We start from the raw sequence: 20,529 nt of genomic DNA, 5'->3' as shown, positions 1-20,529 counted from the left end.
TTAAGCCAGTACATGTCCAGGCCCGTCTGAAGTTTGCTAGAGTGCATTTGGATGATCCAGAAGAGGATTGGGAGAATGTCATATGGTCAGATGAAACCAAAATAGAACTTTTTGGTAAAAACTCAACTCGTCATGTTTGGAGGACAAAGAATGCTGAGTTGCATCCAAAGAACACCATACCTACTGTGAAGCATGGGGGTGGAAACATCATGCTTTGGGGCTGTTTTTCTGCAAAGGGACCAGGACGACTGATCCATGTAAAGGAAAGAATGAATGGGGCCATGTATCGTGAGATTTTGAGTGAAAACTTCCTTCCATCAGCAAGGGCATTGAAGATGAAACGTGGCTGGGTCTTTCAGCATGACAATGATCCCAAACACACCGCCCGGGCAACAAAGGAGTGGCTTCGTAAGAAGCATTTCAAGGTCCTGGAGTGGCCTAGCCAGTCTCCAGATCTCAATCCCATAGAAAATCTTTGGAGGGAGTTGAAAGTCCGTGTTGCCCAGCGACAGCCCCAAAACATCACTGCTATAGAGGAGATCTGCATGGAGGAATGGGCCAAAATACCAGCAACAGTGTGTGAAAACCTTGTGAAGACTTACAGAAAACGTTTGACCTGTGTCATTGCCAACAAAGGGTATATAACAAAGTACTGAGACACTTTTGTTATTGACCAAATACTTATTTTCCACCATAATTTGCAAATAAATTCATTAAAAATCCTACAATGTGATTTTTTTTCCTCATTTTGTCTGTCATAGTTGACGTGTACCTATGATGAAAATTACAGGCCTCTCTCATCTTTTTAAGTGGGAGAACTTGCACAATTGGTGGCTGACTAAATACTTTTTTTTCCCACTGTACCTAGAGCTTTTGACGGTGTACATAGTACTCAGGCGCTTTTTCCCGTTCTTGCTAGACCAGTGCTTCTCAATTATTTTCTGTTACGCCCCCCCTAGGAAGAAGTAAACATTTCGCGCCCCCCAACTCTCCGCCGCGACTGTAAATAGTATAATTTGTCTATAAAATTGTTATATGTACACCTCTGCATAACATTGTATCCTTATTAACATTAAAGAAAATAAAAAAGAAAGAAATATAGATCAACTTACAACAAAGAATAACTTTATTAACATTGTAACAGAAAATACTTAAAGTGCATCAATTTGCCTGAAAAAAAAAAAAATGCAACCCTTATTTAAACTGTAAACATTTTTTGACCATTTGATACTGAAAAATTTAATAAAATATAATCAATAAATAACAATACATTCAAATTGATCAGCAACATTAACTCAGGAGCACAATATATGAAACACTTTGACCTATAAAACAAAAATAAATAAAACAATTTGTGCTGATTTTTTATTATTTTTTTATCAAAATGAGGAAGTCAGGATTAATGGCTACAATGAGCACGTTTTGCAGTGCACAGATTTTCGAAGCGGGGTTTGAAGCATGATACTGCAACTCTCAGCTCCTGCTCAATGTTTAGCTGGGACCTGTACTTGGTCTTCAGTGCAGCAACAGCAGATAAGCCAGTCTCACAAAGAGAGGCAGTATCCACTCTTAGCCCTCTGCCCTAAGAGTGGATACTGCCTCTCTACACTCAGCCAGAATTCACTCAGTGTCTGTGATGTGAACCTCAGTCTCAATGTGGAGTCAGACGTGATATCAATTAACTGGTCCTCCTCTGCAGAGCTGAAACCAGTTGGAGCTGGTGCATTGAAATGATCTCTCACCCAGTCATATTGGGAACTGTTTTCAGGGAAGTACTTTTTAAAGAATCCCATCAGTGATGAAATATGCTCCTTAATATATGGAATCACTGAGGTGGCATCATAGTCAGTAGTGTCAACAAATTCATGCAGGTTCTCGAATGAATAAGTATTTCCTTCATCAAGTCGCCTGCCCCACATTGCAAGCCTTCGAGTGAAAGAGCTGATCTTGTCTGTGACCTGAGGTGTTTATCTTTCCCTTGAAGCTGTAGATTTAGTTCATTTAGCTTTCCAAATATGTCACTCAGGTAGGCCAGCTTTGCCAGGAAGTTCTCATCACTACATTTTTCTGCGAGGTCATACTTGTGCTCCTGCTCCGAAAACATTCTTATCTGCTCTCTGAGCTCAAAAACTCGGGACAAGACTTTTCCTCATGACAGCCACCTTGCTTCACTGTGAAACAGCACAGCTTGATGTTCAGCTCCCATCTCCTCACAGATAGCAGAGAAGACTCTTGTTTTTAGTGGTCTGGTCTTTATGAAATTGACTACACCTACAATGTCAGTCATAACCTCACTTCATTCAGAGGAAAGGTGCCTTGATGCCAGTGCTTCTCTGTGTATAACACAGTGTGTCCACTCAGCATTAGGTGAGGCCTTCTTGATGAGTGCCCAAAGTCCTTTTCTCATCCCTGCCATGGTCTGTGCACCATCACTGCAAACACCAATGCAGTTCTCCCACTTTAGCCCATTCTCAGTCAGGAAGCAGTCCAGCATTTTGAATAGCTCTTCAGCTGTGGCTCTGTCTCTGACATATTTACAAAAAAGTAGATCCTCACACAGGGAGTTTGTCATGTCAAAACGTACATAAACGATAAACAGTCTTTGTTGCTGTCAGTTGCTTCATCGAACTGTAAGGCAAAAAGTTTGTCTTTGAGTTTACCAGCTGTTCTTTAAGATCGTTATCAATGTCATCTATACGTCTGGCGACAGTGTCATTGGCGACAGTGTCATTGGACAGAGGGATAGTTTTTATTTTTGCAGCACTTGCGTCATCCAGCATGACAGAGACCATGTCTAATGCTGCAGGCAGTATCAGCTCCTCTGCTATGGAGTGGGGTTTTCTGCACTGAGCAATTTGGTACGCCACCTTATATGACGCTGGTTTACTGAAGTAGCATTCACAAAGCGGGACGATTGTTGGCAATATTCGGCACGTTTTCGCTGAAAAAACTCAAGAGGCTTATCAGCGTGATTGGGGTGTAATGTCTTTAAGTGACGCCTTAATTTATTTGGCTTCATGCTGTCAGCTGCCAACATTTTTAGACACAGTAAACATACCGGTCTTTCCTCGTCTCCCACCGTAGTCACAGTGAAGCCAAGCGCTACATACGCTTCGTCATATTTCCTCGTCTTAGCTTTCGGGAGACTTTGTCTCATTATCTCCGTCTTTCTTTTCATCCCTGTTAGATATGTTTCCATGGTGTCTCTTAAGGGTTTGTTATCTGCACTTCATATCTCCTGCTCTGTGCTGTGTGCTCTTGTTCGGTGCAAAAAAAACCTACTCCCTGCGGCAAAAAAAAGCATGTTCCCCGGGGTCACACGCGCCCCCCCTGGCATCGCTCCGAGCCCCCCCAGGGGGGCGCGCCCCACTATTTGAGAAGGACTGTGCTAGACCAACATGAGGACCGACATCGGGACAGTGGTGGCATACATCAACAGACAGGGAGGGGTTCGGTCTTGGTTCCTCTTGTCCGGTGTGGACTTCCCTCACTTCAGGCGACGCATCTCCCTGGGCGCCTTAACACTGGGGTCTGGTGGCATCTCGGGCGTTGTTTAAAGGGTTTCCTGTAGGAGATATTTGTGGTGTGGCAAGTTGGGCCTCACCACACACCGTTTTCTGAGGTTTTATGTCTTGGATGTCACTGCCCCCAGTGTAGTCCACAGTGTGCTTACGGCTGGGGCAGGAGAGGGTCATTAGGCAGCACACAGATTGCACAATACCCGGGTACTGCAGGTTTTCCTGGGTTGGATCTCTGGGTGGTCTGTCGTGGGCCATTTCAATTGGTGTCCGCTGGGGTCGGCTTGTAGCGGGATTTCATGTCCCCATAGCTGTGTTGTACCAAGTTGACCGACTGAAAGGGAATGTACAGTTATGACTATAACTATTGTCCCCTGAAGGAGGGAAACGAGGTACAACACCTGTTCGGCCCCGTGCCGCCCAGTTCTGAGCTTGGTGAAGAGCGGTACTGAATTGAAGGAATGAATCTGTGCCTCTAGTTTATCACCTGGGGAAGGCGGGGCTTCCGTTGAGGCATGGTGTTCATTGGCCTTGTCAGGCATGATTCTAATGTTCTTCAGTAGATGGCGCTAGCGCTCGAACTCCCGCCATAGCTGTGTTATACCCCGTTTCCCTCCTTCAGGGAACAGTAGTTGTAGTCCTAACTGTACGTTTTGTATAGCAATTAGCAGCTTGCTAATCCGGTAGTATTTGAGGACAAGCGATAGGCCTGTTAGGTTTTCTATTATGAGTTGTAAAAGCCTGATGTCAGAAACAGAGCAGAGGACACGTTTTTCCCCTGCAGCACGGGATCACACAGGAAAATGAAGAATAAGCCAGGATTCTCCTTTCAGTAGAGAACAGAACTCCTTTTCTAGTGTTAGGCCGTGAAAACTCTGTTGTGATAACCGGGGAAGGGAAAGATGTATGTCTTAGTGTCATACAACTCCTCAGTTCCTAGGTTATATTTAGCATTACCACATTTTAAAGATAGAATATCAAAACAAATGGCTGTAAAAACGAATGTGTGGCTGTTTTCTGCATTATTTTCAGGGTCGTCCCGGAGTTATGGGGCCTGAGGGGATGCCTGGAATGGCAGGATACACGGTGAGTTACACCTGTCTGGCTACAATAACAACATACACACACTTCTCTTTCTCTCAATCTTTCTCTTTCTCTCCATCACTCCCTCTGTCTCTCTCGATCTTTCTTTCTCCTCTTCAGTTGATGTCTCTCTCGGTCTCACTCACTCACTTATTCTCTCTCTCCTCTTACACACACACACACACACACACACACACACACACACACACACACACACACACACACACACACACACACACACACTTGTTCAACAAACTCTAAAGTGATTCCTAAGGGTGTGTGTCTCTTAAATCACTAACAACAACATCTAAGTCCTGTTCTGTTATGGTGACATCATGTCACTCACAACAAGTCATGACTCCAGAGTGTCCTTATCATATTTGTCTCTTTTCACCTCAGAGCAGTGCTTGACTTCGACAGGAGCTCACCAGTGCTGAGTACCGGCTTCTCAAATGTTCTACTGCTTGAGCTCCTGTTCCTGTTATAGAATATTAGATCATAAGTATTGTGGAGCTCCTGCACCTAAATATAAACAGTACCGGTACCCAAAATGAGTAACAGCACTTATTTCAGTCCAAGTCAAACACTGCCTCAGAGAGATTACCCCAAAGAATCTGAGAGGATCTGACATGGCCCTTGCTCTACTTTGCTCTGTTCCTACACATCCCACTGAACACAACATGCCCTCAGGTCATCTCTAAATCTCTTTAAGCCCATTCCAGAGTTCCCTAAAGAGGTGGCATTCATTGCCAACTCCCCTGCCTGTCTCTTTCTGTGTATTTCTGCATTGGCTTTGAACCTTCATTCTTGAAGTGAAATAATGTGTGGATTGGAACCATCTTTTCCTCTGACAAGCAAGGTGTGGCCGTGGCCGCTGCCTTGCCTTCTGGCTTCTCTCTAGTCCAACACAAGACAACAGAACACCTGGTGTCGAATCAATACCAAGCTTACACACACACACCCATACACCAACAGCGCTCTGCAGCCAAATACAACTAGACAGCAGAGCACATGTGTTGTATCAATACCAAAGCAAACAGAATGTCAAGCCAGAACAGAGAAGAAAGTCAGACTGGATATGGTAAAGTTAATCACCAAACCCTTAAAACCAAATTCTTTGGCACCTCCACAGCCAGGCCATTGTCAGTCTTCATTCTGGTTTTTAGTCAAACACAACTAGCCAACATAATGTATCAATAATACCACAGCAAACACACACCTAGCCAAACAGGAACAAAGAAGAAAGGTAAATTGGATATGGTCAACCTCAAACCCTTATAACCAAATCCTCTGGCAACTCAAGGGGATGCCAGGTCATTGCCAGTCTAAATCTGGTTTTTAGTTACATAACGATGTAAGGCACCACAAGTTCACGTTGTACCTATTTAGTACGTTTGTATTGAACACTCACTCTTAGTTCACTCACACACCCCACCCAAGTTTTTGAGTGATTTCTGAGGGCCTGCCAAATAAGTCATTATACCAGGGAAATATCTCTCTCCTTTGCTAACCTTAGTGTGTTTAAAATAAAGCATTATGATTAACACTGTTAACACTTGTTGACAACCTACGCCGTGTCAAGTTATGTGTTATTGTACTATCTGTCTACAGTGAGTTATGGGTTCTTTGAATGGTATGCAGCATATGACTTGTCAGGTGAATAATCATGGGTTTGGTTATTCTTAGGGCCACGCTGGTAAGCCAGGATTCATCGGACCTCCTGGGCCCAAAGGTGAAAAGGTAACCTGAGCATTTGCATGTCTTATTGTCCTCCTTCGGCACACAGTATTATGTTTTTATCCTTTTGAAAATATACGCCATGTACAGTTGCTTCAGAAAGTATTCATACCCTTTGACTTATTCCACATTTTGTTGTGCTACAGCCTAATCTTAAATGGATTAAAATGTTTCGTTTTTTTCTCACCCATTTACCCTATATTTTACAAATGTATTGAAAATGAAATACAGAAATATCTGATTTAGATTAGTATTGACACTCAATACTTAGTAGAAGCACCTTTGGCAGTGATTACAGCTGTGAGTCTTTCTGGGTAAGTCTCTAAGAGCTTTCCACACCTGTATTGTGCAACATCTTCCTATTATTATTTTCAAAATTCTTCACGCTCTGTCAAATTGGTTGTTGATCATTGCAAAAAAACATTTTCAGGGCTTGCCATAGATTTTCAAATAGGTTTAAGTCAAAACCAGTGATGGTCGGTGCCAATTTAAGATGAGGGTCTTATGAGCATGGCCTTATTTCTATTACAGCATATTAGATGACGGTCATTCATATTCCATTCACCCAGCTCAATGTAACATCAATAGGTTTAGGCTACTACATTATACTCAAATTTTCTCTGTACCCATCATGAGGTTACTACTATGAATGAAAGTTTACAACATAGAGAATTTTGAGTAATCAAGGTGACAGACAGTGACACATTCAATACCGCTGCACACTCTTGCCTGCATCTAGCTGATCTAGGGAGTAATCATTAGTCCAACAGTTGCAAATGTGAATTTCTATTGGACAAATTCAGGTATTTTTATCACAGTTTCATTCCGTTTGCTTCTGTTTAAGAAAAGTTTTTCAACAGAATCGGCGGAATGAATACACCCCTGATCATTGTATATATAATTCCTTCTCGCAACTATCTACACGCTCTCCTCCTCTCATCTTTTCCCATCGCTTGTGGACTACAGTGCACAACACATAAGCTGTCTGTGACCAGGCGAAAAAACCTTTCTAAGCTAAAACCTTCATATCATGACTGCTATAACAACTACACACAGGCCGCTATAACCGCTATACACAGACTACATCGTTGTCACGTCATAGTCAACATAGCTATTAGAACTAACGCGTTAGTAAACCTGCTAGCTACAATCAAGCAGTACAGTGTACAGTCAGAAAGCAGTTTAGCAGTTACTCCGGTGGGTTCCTGTGGCAATAAATTAATAAAACCAAAAGCTTACCTCCAGTGTTGGATAGCCATAGCCAGCTAGCTAACGTAGCATCCCTCTCTGAGCCGGGTGTTTGAGTAGGCTAAACTAGCTAGCTGCATTCGCTAGCGATGTGAAAGTGAAAGTAAAAAAACAATACAACCAAATATAGCTCTCTCTCTCTCTCTCTCCTCTCTCTCTCTCTCTCTCTCTCTCTCTCTCTCTCTCTCTCTCTCTCTCTCTCGCTTCTCCTTAATTTAGGAAGAAATTAATTTGTTCAAAACTGTTCAACTGTTGTCTTTCTCTCTCTTTGAGTCAACTACTCACCACATTTTATGCACTGCAGTGCTAGCTAGCTGTAGCTTATGCGTTCAGTACTAGATTAATTCTCTGATCTTTTGATTGGGTGTACAAAATGTCATCTCATGCTTCAAGAGCTCTGATAGGTTGGAGGACGTAATTCCTGTGTAAGTCTATGGAAGGGGTGAGAACCATGAGCCTCCTAGGTTATGTATTGAAGTCAATGTACCCAAAGGAGGACAGAAGCTAGCTGTCCTCCGGCTACACCATGGTGCTAACCTACAGAGTGCTGCTGAGAATACTGTAGACCTTCATTGCAAAACAGTGTGTTTTAATCAATTTGTTGGGGACGTGAATATATTTAGGATAGTTTATTTTAAAAGGATACTTTTTTTAATGTTTTACTATTTTCATTTTTATAAAATTCACTGAGGAGGATGGTCCTCCCCTTCCTCCTCTGAGGAGCCTCCACTGGTCAAAACTGTAACTCAGCCATTCAGAAACATTCATTCACTGTCTTCTTGGTTAGCAACTCCAGTGTAGATTTGGCCTTATGTTTTAGATAATTGTCCTGCTGAAAGGTGAATCAACCTCCATAGTCATGGGAAGTAAGAGTGCTGACGGTGCTGCAGTATCCCCTGAAAAATAGTAATACCAAATAAATACACATACTATATATATACAGTGGGGGAAAAAAGTATTTAGTCAGCCACCAATTGTGCAAGTTCTCCCACTTAAAAAGATGAGAGAGGCCTGTAATTTTCATCATAGGTACACGTCAACTATGACAGACAAAATGAGAAAAAAAAATCCAGAAAATCACATTGTAGGATTTTTAATGAATTTATTTGCAAATTATGGTGGAAAATAAGTATTTGGTCAATAACAAAAGTTTCTCAATACTTTGTTATATACCCTTTGTTGGCAATGACACAGGTCAAACGTTTTCTGTAAGTCTTCACAAGGTTTTCACACACTGTTGCTGGTATTTTGGCCCATTCCTCCATGCAGATCTCCTCTATAGCAGTGATGTTTTGGGGCTGTCGCTGGGCAACACGGACTTTCAACTCCCTCCAAAGATTTTATATGGGGTTGAGATCTGGAGACTGGCTAGGCCACTCCAGGACCTTGAAATGCTTCTTACGAAGCCACTCCTTTGTTGCCCGGGCGGTGTGTTTGGGATCATTGTCATGCTGAAAGACCCAGCCACGTTTCATCTTCAATGCCCTTGCTGATGGAAGGAGGTTTTCACTCAAAATCTCACGATACATGGCCCCATTCATTCTTTCCTTTACACGGATCAGTCGTCCTGGTCCCTTTGCAGAAAAACAGCCCCAAAGCATGATGATTCCACCCCCATGCTTCACAGTAGGTATGGTGTTCATTGGATGCAACTCAGCATTCTTTGTCCTCCAAACACGACGAGTTGAGTTTTTACCAAAAAGTTCTATTTTGGTTTCATCTGACCATATGACATTCTCCCAATCCTCTTCTGGATCATCCAAATGCACTCTAGCAAACTTCAGACAGGCCTGGACATGTACTGGCTTAAGCAGGGGGACACGTCTGGCACTGCAGGATTTGAGTCCCTGGCGGCGTAGTGTGTTACTGATGGTAGGCTTTGTTACTTTGGTCCCAGCTCTCTGCAGGTCATTCACTAGGTCCCCCAGTGTGGTTCTGGGATTTTTGCTCACCATTCTTGTGATCATTTTGACTTGAGCCCCAGATCGAGGGAGATTATCAGTGGTCTTGTATGTCTTCCATTTCCTAATAATTGCTCCCACAGTGGATTTATTCAAACCAAGCTGCTTACCTATTGCAGATTCAGTCTTCCCAGCCTGGTGCAGGTCTACAATTTTGTTTCTGGTGTCCTTTGACAGCTCTTTGGTCTTGGCCATAGTGGAGTTTGGAGTGTGACTGTTTGAGGTTGTGGACAGGTGTCTTTTATACTGATTACAAGTTCAAACAGTTGCCATTAATACAGGTAACAAGTGGAGGACAGAGGAGCCTCTTAAAGAAGAAGTTACAGGTCTGTGAGAGCCAGAAATCTTGCTTGTTTGTAGGTGACCAAATACTTATTTTCCACCATAGTTTGCAAATAAATTCATTAAAAGTCCTACAATGTGATTTTCTGGATTTCTTTCCCTCAATTTGTCTGTCATAGTTGACGTGTACCTATGATGAAAATTACAGGCCTCTCTCATCTTTTTAAGTGGGAGAACTTGCACAATTGGTGGCTGACTAAATATTTTCCCCCCCCACTGTATATATACAGTACCAGTCAAAAGTTTGGATACACCTACTCATTCAAGGGTTTTTCTTTATTTTTACTATTTTCTACATTGTAAAATAATAGTGAAGACATCAAAACTATGAAATAACACATATGGAATCATGTAGTAACCAAAAAAGTGTTAAACAAATCAAAATATCAAGTAGCCACCCTTTGCCTTGATGACAACTTTGCATACTATTGGCATTCTCTCAACCAGCTTCACCTGGAATGCTTTTCCAACAGTCTTGAAGGAGTTCCCACATATGCTGAGCACTTGTTGGCTGCTTTTCCTTCACTCTGCGGTCCAACTCATCCCAAACCATCTCAATTGGGTTGAGGTCGGGTTATTGTGGAGGCCAGGTCATCTGATGCAGCACTCCATCACTCTCCTTCTTGGTCGACTAGCCCTCACACAGCCTGGAGGTGTGTTGGGTCATTGTCCTGTTGAAAAACAAATGATAGTCCCACTAAGCACAAAGCAGATGGGATGGTGTAACGCTGCTGAATGCTGTGATATCCATGCTGGTTGTGTGCCTTGAATTCTAAATAAATCACTGACAGTGTCACCAGCAAAGCACCCCCACACCATCACATCTCCTCCTCCATGCTTCACAGCGGAACCACAAATGCGGAGATCATCCGTTCACCTACTCTGCGTCTCACAAAGACACAGCGGTTGGAACCAAAATCTCAAATTTGGACTCATCAGACCAAAGGACAGATTTCCACCGGTCTAATGTCCATTGCTCGTATTTCTTGGCCCAAGCAAGTCTCTTCTTCTTATTGGTGTCATTTAGTAGTGTTTCCTTTGCAGCAATTCAACCGAAGGCCTTATTCAGTCTCATCTGAACAGTTGTTGTTGAGATGTGTCTGTTACTTGAACTCTGTGAAGCATTTATTTGGGATTTAATTTCTGAGGCTGGTAACTAATGAACTTATCCTCTGCAGCAGAGGTAACTCTGGGTCTTCCTTTCCTGTGGCGGTCCTCATGAGAGCCAGTTTTATCATAACGCTTTATGGTTTTTGTGACTGCACTTGAAGAAACTTTCAAAGTTCTTAATATTTTCCTGATTAACTGACCTTCATGTCTTAAAGTAATGATGGACTGTCATTTCTCTTTGCTTATTTGAACTGTTCTTGCCATAATATGTACTTGGTCATTTACCAAATAGGGCTATCTTCTGTATACCACCCTTACCTTGTCACAACACAACTGATTGGCACAAACGCATTAAGAAGGAAAGAAATTCCACAAATTAACTTTTAAGAAGGCACACCTGTTAATTGAAATGCATTCCAGGTGACTACCTCATGAAGCTGGTTGAGAGAATGCCAAGAGTGTGCAAAGCTGTCATCAAGGCTAAAGGTGGCTATTTGATTAATCTCAAATATAAAATATATTTTGATTTGTTTAACAGTGTTTTGGTTACTACATGTCATTCTTGATTACAATGTAGATAATAGTAAAAGTAAAAATAAAGAAAAACCCTTGAATGAGTAGCTGTTTCCAAACTTTTGACTTGTACTGTATATAAAGGAGATTTTATGCTGAAACCATCCTATTAAACGCCAATATTTAGGATTATGTTTTACTGCTTTTTCATTCTAGTTTTTATTGAAATACATATTTCATATATTTTACATATGCCACACAGAAGGACATATATGACACCTCTGATAATCTGAAGTACCCAAAAGGGCCACTAGATGTCTGGTGATAGATTACATGAAATCCTTTAAAAATACCAAAATGTAGGTAGTTTACTGGTAAACTTCAAAAGTTTCCAGTAGTATAACCTCCCTTTGCAACCCTAGTCAAGACTATCAATAAAGGGTTACGCTCGTGAGACCACTTTGAAATAAATCTTAATCACCAAAGCTTTATTAAAAGATCAAGTTTGGCAGCAGCAGAACGGTGAGCGGACATCCCCTTTTTATCTATGTAGGCTATTACATTATTTTAGCCAGTGCTTGTTATTATTTTGGATGTGCATAAAAAAAACTGGCTATATGCCCTTCATGGAACGAGAGATTAGATAATCTAGTGAAACTCGTATTTAGAAACATTTATATCTTGCTTATTGAGAACATGCCTCACACATACAATACAATTTATGGGAGCCAGTATTTTTTATTTGAGGAGAAGTGCGATGCGTAAAGGTCAAATACTCGTTAAAGCCAATTACAACAATGTTGACTGTCAACACTCCAAACATATTGAGCAAACACTCAATTTTTTCTTCTGTTGCTATCACTCATTACTGTAGCCTATGCTATTTAATAAACTGTAGTATCAAGCCTTAATGGACTAGGATATTCCATGCCCCTAGCCGAATTGGAGTTGAAGACAGCGCAAAGACCGTCAATAACCTACAGAACTTGAGACATGTAGTATTGAGCCATGATTGGCCAGTGAGTGGTCAAACCCTTGTTACACCTACAACTTGTTTATTCATCAAAACCCAGACCTTTTGTGCCACCGCCAGCTATTGCGCTCATAATAACAGCTGTGAAAATATTTCGGACACACCCCTGGACCTATAGCGCTACCACCAGAGCTTAGATTGACCATTGCATTACGTTTATTAAAATAGAGCCCTATAAATCTTAGATTGCCGTGTTCAGCATATTTTAGGCTAAATGTCCTGAGTTATGAGTTGATGAAGTTTGTTGTGTCAGAGTGTGATATTTTGGCGTGTTGTGTTTCAGGGTTACCCCGGAGAAGACAGTAAGATCCCAGGACCTGCCGGGCCACTAGGTGAACCAGTAAGTGGCTTAGGGCTGAGTCAGAGGGGGGATCCAAAATGCCACCTTATTAAAGTGTTATATAAGAGTTTTCTAATAGTGGTGTTGCTTGAGGTATAGCTGTCCAACCATGCTTGACAGAGGTCCAAGAGAGTGGATGTCCAAAGTGGTATAGTAGATGGCCCTCAGTACAGATTGTAAGCAGTGTAACCTATGAGAAAGAGGGTATTGTGTGGGTACAAGTTGGCGTAGGGCAAAAGTCCATGCTATGACAGATACAATGGCCCTTAGTGTTTCACTCCAGCCTGAACTAAGATGATGCATGGCAGAGAGTATAAGGTGAAATACAGCCGTTCCTCAAAGATTCAGAGCCCTAATGTACACTTTGTTACAAAGTGGTCACCCTGCTCATCTGATGCTGTGTGTGGTTTGGAAGGGTCCCCCGGGCGAGCGAGGAGATCGTGGAGAGCCTGGAGATGAGGGATATCAGGTAAAACCAGCATAAAAACCACAACATCAAATGCATCACAAAATCACTTTTCAGGTAGTTTTTCTGTTCTGTTTACTTTCTTTTCTTTTGGTGCTGGGTTGAAAAGTAGGCCTGTTGAGACCACACATGCATATCTGAGACACGGAGCATCCCGGATTACTGAATTCCTAGGGATAAGCCAGGAGGAAATCTGGTGCTATTGGTGTAGACACTGAAAACTCACACTGATGAAACACACACACACACAAACAGTTCAGGTCAGGTGTGAAGTTAGCAATACAAGATGAAAGTTGTGGAGAGTGGAATCCCAGAATCCCCTGCGGCACGGTTACCAGAGTTCTCCCGTCCTTTAAACACTTTCCCAAAACGCAGCCCTCCTCAGACAGAGAGAGAGAGAGAGAGAGAGAGAGAGAGAGAGAGAGAGAGAGAGAGAGAGAGAGAGAGAGAGAGAGAGAGAGAGAGAGAGAGAGAGAGAGAGAGAGAGTAAGAGAGAGAGAGAGAGAGAGAGAGAGAGAGAGAGAGAGAGAGAGACAGAGAGATGGCTTTAAAGGCCCAATGCAGCTGTTTTTTTTTGTTTGTTTTCTCAGTATCAAATAATTTCTGAGTAACAATTAAGTACCTAACTGCGATTATTTTCAATCAAAATGGTCAAAAGGAAGAAAAAAATCCTTCTTAGCAAGAGCAATTTCTCAAGCAATAATTTTGCTAGGACTGTCTGGCATTGGTCTAATTGGGGAGGGGAAGACTGACACATAGCTGTTATTGGCAGAGAACTCTCTTTCTTATTGGTCTATTAACTAATTTACCACCTGGTGATGTCACCAAGCAGGCCAAAACTCCATCCCACCAAAACAGGTTGAAATTTCAGGCGGTCTTTTCAAACAGCTCTTACACTAAAAGGGCATTGTCATAATTTTCACTATTTCACAGTATCATTCCAACCTCATAGTGTGGAAAATATATAAAACACAGGAAAATCAAGTTTTTGAGTGCACTGGGCCTTTAAGCATTTATAAGCATTTTTCTGCTGAACTGAATCTGGGTTCAAAGTCACAGTGGCTAATCTTTATTTGGCAGTTGTTGAGAGGCTTGAGAGACTTTCAGGATTCCATTAAACTAAAGGTCCTTAACGCTTAACTGTGTGTATGTGTGTGTGTGTGTGTGTGTGTGTGTGTTTGTGTGTCCACGGCCGGGTCAACCTGTGGGGCTTCCCCCGCGCTGAGTGGTAAATTTATAGAGCCCATTTAGTCTGAGCCACCTGCAGCCCACTGTAATAAAATATGTACCCACAAAGCTTGGCCTGGGAACTACAGTACTATGTGGGTTTGTTATTCTTATGGTATGCACCTTAGAGGACTATATGGTGCTTACTGCTGTTGAAATAAATATAGATACTTGCACACTGTTTAATGCTCCCACAGTGTTATTGTGCAACATTTCAACCTGAGGGACCAGGCTTACCGCTGATAGTGTAGCACATAGTGGAACAAGACACATTTGACTGTCCCCTGACCCCTGGCTGTCACTGAATGACTTGACTTCATCTCCTGAAGTTTATATACCCAGTTGAAGTGACTTTGTAGCTGTAGCGTTTCACCTGAATATAATGTGTCTTATTGTTGTTTTCAGGGTCACATTGGTATCACTGGACATCGCGGGGCGGTTGGAGCTCCAGGCCTTCCTGTAAGTCCAATACAATACTCTGTGTAGGCCTTATCAGCATCGATTTCTATGTCACATTTTGCACATTGACATAAGAATAAATCAAATGAGTGTGATTTTGTTGCCTAGGGAACACCAGGGGAACCCGGAGAACAGGGCCCAAAAGGAGAAATGGGAACTCAGGTGAGTGTGTGGGATTCTTTGTGAATCCCTGTGTCTGAGTCATGCTGCTCCAGGGATCTCTAGATTAACTGTTACAGTGTACTGTAGATGGTCAAGAAAGTGTTAGCACCAGGCTTCTGCAGAAGCCTTCCTACAGGCTTCCTTGACACTGAACACCATGAGGGTTAGGTTAATAAGCAATCACCTGTCAGTACTATGGGAGAAGAGGAGACACTCACTTCCAAACTGCAGTTCCTAACATGATAGCCATTAGATAACAGTAGAGATAACCGGTTTGAACCTATCAGTCCTTTTGCTCTCGATCAACAATCCGATGTGCCAGCGCGTAAGCATTCTCTCCCCTTTGCTTGGTTCTGCTACCTTCCCATAACAGAAAACATGAAGGGAGAGAATAAAACGATTTTATTACCATGGAATCAGACTGGGCCAAAACAATGCAGACAGGCTTGGGCATCGGTGTCTTTGATATCAGAGAAAGAGCGATGAGGAAAGAAGGGAAAGAGGAAGGAAAGATGGAAGGAGATAATTATGTTTGTTTGGCCACCCACTGTGCGCTTCATGCTTCAAAGTGTTCCGTCTGATTTCCACAAGGCAACTTTTCATTTTCTTATTTTCTTATCTGAAAAGGAATGGCAAGCTTGAGAATACACACAGAAAGTTGGCATCAGTTAGAATTTGGGGAAAAATTAACTTTCTATTATGCACTTCAAGCCTGAATTACTTCACTTCAAGTCTGAATTACTTCACTTCAAGTCTGAATTATTTTATTTAAAGTCTGTATTATTTCACTTGAAGTCTGAATGATTTTAACTGCAGCTTAATAATGTGAATATACATTTTCAGCTGTGAAATTCTTGCATTTGTGAATATGATTATTTGTTATATAATGTACAAGTATATGATTCTTTGATCTACATTTTTCCTAACACAAGCTGAGTTATCTACATACTCTACCCAGTTCTAAACAGCTTTGTCTTGTTAAGACATGTGAGTTGGCCTATTTGTCTGTTTTATCATATTGAGTTGATACTGTATAGAGAGGATTTCTGTGAATGTATTCGCCTTGGCGTGGAGTTTTGAACAGAGCCTGAATGTTGTCTTCACATATTGAGGGCAAGTTAGGCCTTCTTATAAATATATACCTTACTAGAGTAACACAAGACTAGAGGTCCATGAGCACTACACAGAACTGTATATGTATACGTCCATTTAGTCTGCAGTAAAGAACTAAGCCTAAAGTAATCACACTATACACATCTGTGCTTCAACCAGGACATCTAGTATTAAAGACAAAATATTGTGTGGTGAAACAATTGTTTTTTTAAAAGGATTTGTTTTTATTGGTAACTAAATCATTGGAATGTGTGCGTATATCTTTGTGAATGTGTGTGTGTGTGTGTGTGTGTCTGTGTGTATCTGTCTATGTGAATGTGTATATTATTAGATTGTGTGTCTGTGTGTGTTTTTACAGGGCTTAGAAGGAAAGAAAGGAGCGAGGGGGCTGACTGGGACCTCTGGTGTTGAAGTAAGTATCACATCACCACAATGCAGAGTGGACAAAGAGTGAAGACTGAAGGAGAGAGAGGGAGATGAGAGAGATGTAGAGAGGTACAGAGGGAGGAAAGAGATATACTGAACCGTACATTCTGTACTACAGTACTACAACAAACAAACCCAACACAATATGTTATGTGGAGAGGACATTTACATCGTTATGGACTGCTTTGTATGTGGGAGAAACAGGGTGAGAGAAGCGGAGAGAGCGAGAGAGAGAGAGAGTGAAAGAGCAAGAGAGAAACAGGGAAGGAGTGAATATGGGGGGAGGTCGTGGAGTGATGGAAACAACACAGAAAGAGTTATTGCAGAGAACATGCTGAGTGATGGTATTTACAGAGCACTCCATAACAATGTCCAGAACATATACTCTCCATGAAATGACATTTCATTGGGTTTGTTTTGTGGAAGTGGCAGGACAGAATATTCAGTGTAGTATATAGTCAATATGTACAACATTAGAATACGGCAATAGGTTAAGGTCAAAATGAACTTCCCTTTATTTTCCATAAAACAGTTATAGATCCCAGTCCATCACTGCCAGTCAGGAATGCATCTCTTTATTCCAGATGTCCCTGAAGGTAGATTTACAGTGAGGGAAAAAAGTATTTGATCCCCTGCTGATTTTTTACGTTTGCCCACTGACAAAGAAATGATCAGTCTATCATTTTAATGGTAGGTTTATTTGAACAGTGAGAGACAGAATAACAACAAAAAAATCCAGAAAAACACATGTCAAAAGTGTTATAAATTGATTAGCATTTTATTGAGGGAAATAAGTATTTGACCCCTCTGCAAAACATGACTTAGTACTTGGTGGCAAAACCCTTGTTGGCAATCACAGAGGTCAGACGTTTCTTGTAGTTGGACACCAGGTTTGCACACATCTCAGGAGGGATTTTGTCCCACTCCTCTTTGCAGATCTTCTCCAAGTCATTAAGGTTTCGAGGCTGACGTTTGGCAACTCGAACCTTCAGCTCCCTCCACAGATTTTCTATGGGATTAAGGTCTGGAGACTGGCTAGGCTACTCCAGGACCTTAATGTGCCTCTTCTTGAGCCACTCCTTTGTTGCCTTGGCCGTGTGTTTTGGGTCATTGTCATGCTGGAATACCCATCCACGACCCATTTTCAATGCCCTGGCTGAGAGAAGGAGGTTCTCACCCAAGATTTGACGGTACATGGCCCCGTCCATCATCCCTTTGATGCGGTGAAGTTGTCCTGTCCCCTTAGCAGAAAAACACCCCCAAAGCATAATGTTTCCACCTCCATGTTTGACGTTGGGGATGGTGTTCTTGGGGTCATATGCAGCATTCCTCCACCTCCAAACACGGCGAGTTGAGTTGATGCCAAAGAGCTCCATTTTGGTCTCATCTGACCACAACACTTTCAGCCAGTTCTCCTCTGAATCATTCAGATGTTCATTGGCAAACTTCAGACAGGCATGTATATGTGCTTTCTTGAGCAGGGGGACCTTGCGGGCGCTGCAGGATTTCAGTCCATCACGGCGTAGTGTGTTACCAATTTTTTTCTTGGTGACTATGGTCCGAGCTGCCTTGAGATCATTGACAAGATCCTCCCATGTAGTTCTGGGCTGATTCCTCACCGTTCTCATGATCATTGCAACTCCACAAGGTGAGAACTTGCATGGAGCCCCAGGCCGAGGGAGATTGACAGTTCTTTTGTGTTTCTTCCATTTGCGAATAATCGCACCAACTGTTGTCACCTTCTCACCAAGCTGCTTGGCGATGGTCTTGTAGCCCATTCCAGCCTTGTGTAGGTCTACAATCTTGTCCCTGACATCCTTGGAGAGCTCTTTGGTCTTAGCCATGGTGGAGAGTTTGGAATCTGATTGATTGATTGCTTCTGTGGACAGGTGTCTTTTATACAGGTAACAAACTGAGATTAGGAGCACTCCCTTTAAGAGTGTGCTCCTAATCTCAGTTTGTTACTTGTATAAAAGACACCTGGGAGCCAGAAATCTTTCTGATTGAGAGGGGGTCAAATACTTATATGCAGCCAATTAATGGGGAGGAGGCAGTGGGGGGACTGGGAAAGGTTGGGAGATGAGAGGGGTAGTGTATTGTAGCGTTGCGTAGGTGGTTGGATCAACTGCACTACAGTGAAAAGTGACCTTGTCTGGCTAAGACCTGAATATTCAGGTTAGCTCCCATAGCTAATGCCTTTACAGTGTCTTGCAAAAGTATTCATCCCCCTTGGCGTTTTTCCTATTTTGTTGCATTACAACCTGTAATTTAAATTGATTTTTATTTGGATTTCATGTAATGGACATACACAAAATTGTCAAAATTGTGAAGTGAAATGAGAAAAATAAACTTGTTTCAAAAAAAATTTAAAAATTTATAACGGAAAGGTAGGGCAGGCATATGTATTCAGCCCCTTTGCTATGAAGCCCCAAAATAAGATCTGGTACAACCAATTACCTTCAGAAGTCACATAATTAGTTAAATAAAGTCCACCTGTGTGCAATCTAAGTGTCACATGATCTGTCACATGATCTCAGTATATATAAACCTGTTCTGAAAGGCCCCAGAGTCTGCAACACCACTAAGCAAGGGGCACCACCAAGCAAGCGGCACCATGAAGACTAAGGAGCTCTCCAAACAGGTCAGGGACAAAGTTGTGTAGAAGTACAGATCAGGAATGGGTTATAAAAAAATATCCACAACTTTTAACATCCCACGGAGCACCATTGAATCCATTATTTAAAAATTGAAAGAATATGGCACCACAACAAACCTGCCAAGAGAGGGCCGCCCACCAAAACTCACGGCACAGGCAAGGAGGGCATTAATCAGAGATGCAACAAAGAGACCAAAGATAACCCTGAAGGAGCTGCAAAGCTCCACAGTAGAGATTGGAGTATCTGTCCATAGGACCACTTTAAGCCGTACACTCCACAGAGCTGGGCTTTACGGAAGAGTGGCCAGAAAAAAGCCATTGCTTAAAGACGTTTTGGTGTTCGCCAAAAGGCATGTGGGAGACTCCCCAAACATATGGAAGAAGGTACTCTGGTCAGATGAGACTAAAATTGAGCTTTTTGGCCATCAAGGAAAACGCTATGTCTGGCGCAAACCCAACACCTCTCATCACCCCGAGAACACCATCCCCACAGTGAAGCATGGTGGTGGCAGCATCATGCTGTGAGGATCTTTTTCATCGGCAGGGACTGGGAAACTGGTCAGAATTGAAGGAATGATGGATGGCACGAAATACAGGCAAATTCTTTAGGGAAACCTGTTTCAGTCTTCCAGAGATTTGAGACTGGGACGGAGGTTCACCTTCGAGCAGGACAATGACCGTAAGCATACTGCTAAAGCAACACTTGAGTGGTTTAAAGGGAAACATTTAAATGTCTTGGAATGGCCTAGTCACAGCCCAGCCCTCAATCCAATTGAGACTCTGTGGTATGACTTAAAGATTGCTGTACACCAGCGGAACCCATCCAACATGAAGGAGCTGGAGCAGTTTTGCCTTGAAGAATGGGCAAAAATCCCAGTGGCTAGATGTGCCAAGCTTATAGAGACATACCCAAAGAGACTTGCAGCTGTAATTGCTGCAAAAGGTGGCTCTACAAAGTATTGACTTTGGGGGGGGGTGAATAGTTATGCACGCTCAAGTTTTCTGTTTTTTTTCTTGTTTGTTTCACACACAAAAAATATTTTGCATCTTCAAAGTGGTAGGCATGTTGTGTAAATCAAATGATACAAACCCCCAAAAAATCAATTTTAATTCCAGGTTGTAAGGCAACATAACA

The 20,529-nt window shown here is 42.2% G+C and overlaps 1 protein-coding gene across 1 annotated transcript in view; it reads left to right on the top strand.

Moving 5' to 3' along the window:
• The window catches only part of LOC311148665 (uncharacterized protein), a gene marked incomplete at its 5' end in the record, with an annotated part of 169,361 nt that overhangs the window by 114,604 nt on the left and 34,228 nt on the right, over positions 1-20,529 (top strand). The window contains 6 exons of the mRNA XM_084185648.1: positions 4,551-4,604; positions 6,288-6,341; positions 12,829-12,885; positions 13,301-13,354; positions 14,984-15,037; positions 15,146-15,199. Of these exons, the coding sequence (XP_084041774.1) occupies positions 4,551-4,604; positions 6,288-6,341; positions 12,829-12,885; positions 13,301-13,354; positions 14,984-15,037; positions 15,146-15,199 (327 nt within the window). The remainder of the gene's footprint in view (positions 1-4,550; positions 4,605-6,287; positions 6,342-12,828; positions 12,886-13,300; positions 13,355-14,983; positions 15,038-15,145; positions 15,200-20,529) is intronic.

The sequence above is a fragment of the Coregonus lavaretus genome, assembly GCF_964263955.1.
Source record: "Coregonus lavaretus genome assembly, chromosome: 21".
Lineage (NCBI taxonomy): Eukaryota > Metazoa > Chordata > Actinopteri > Salmoniformes > Salmonidae > Coregonus > Coregonus lavaretus.
Note: the sequence above shows the minus strand (reverse complement) of the source record. Positions and strands in the feature narration are given on the sequence as shown.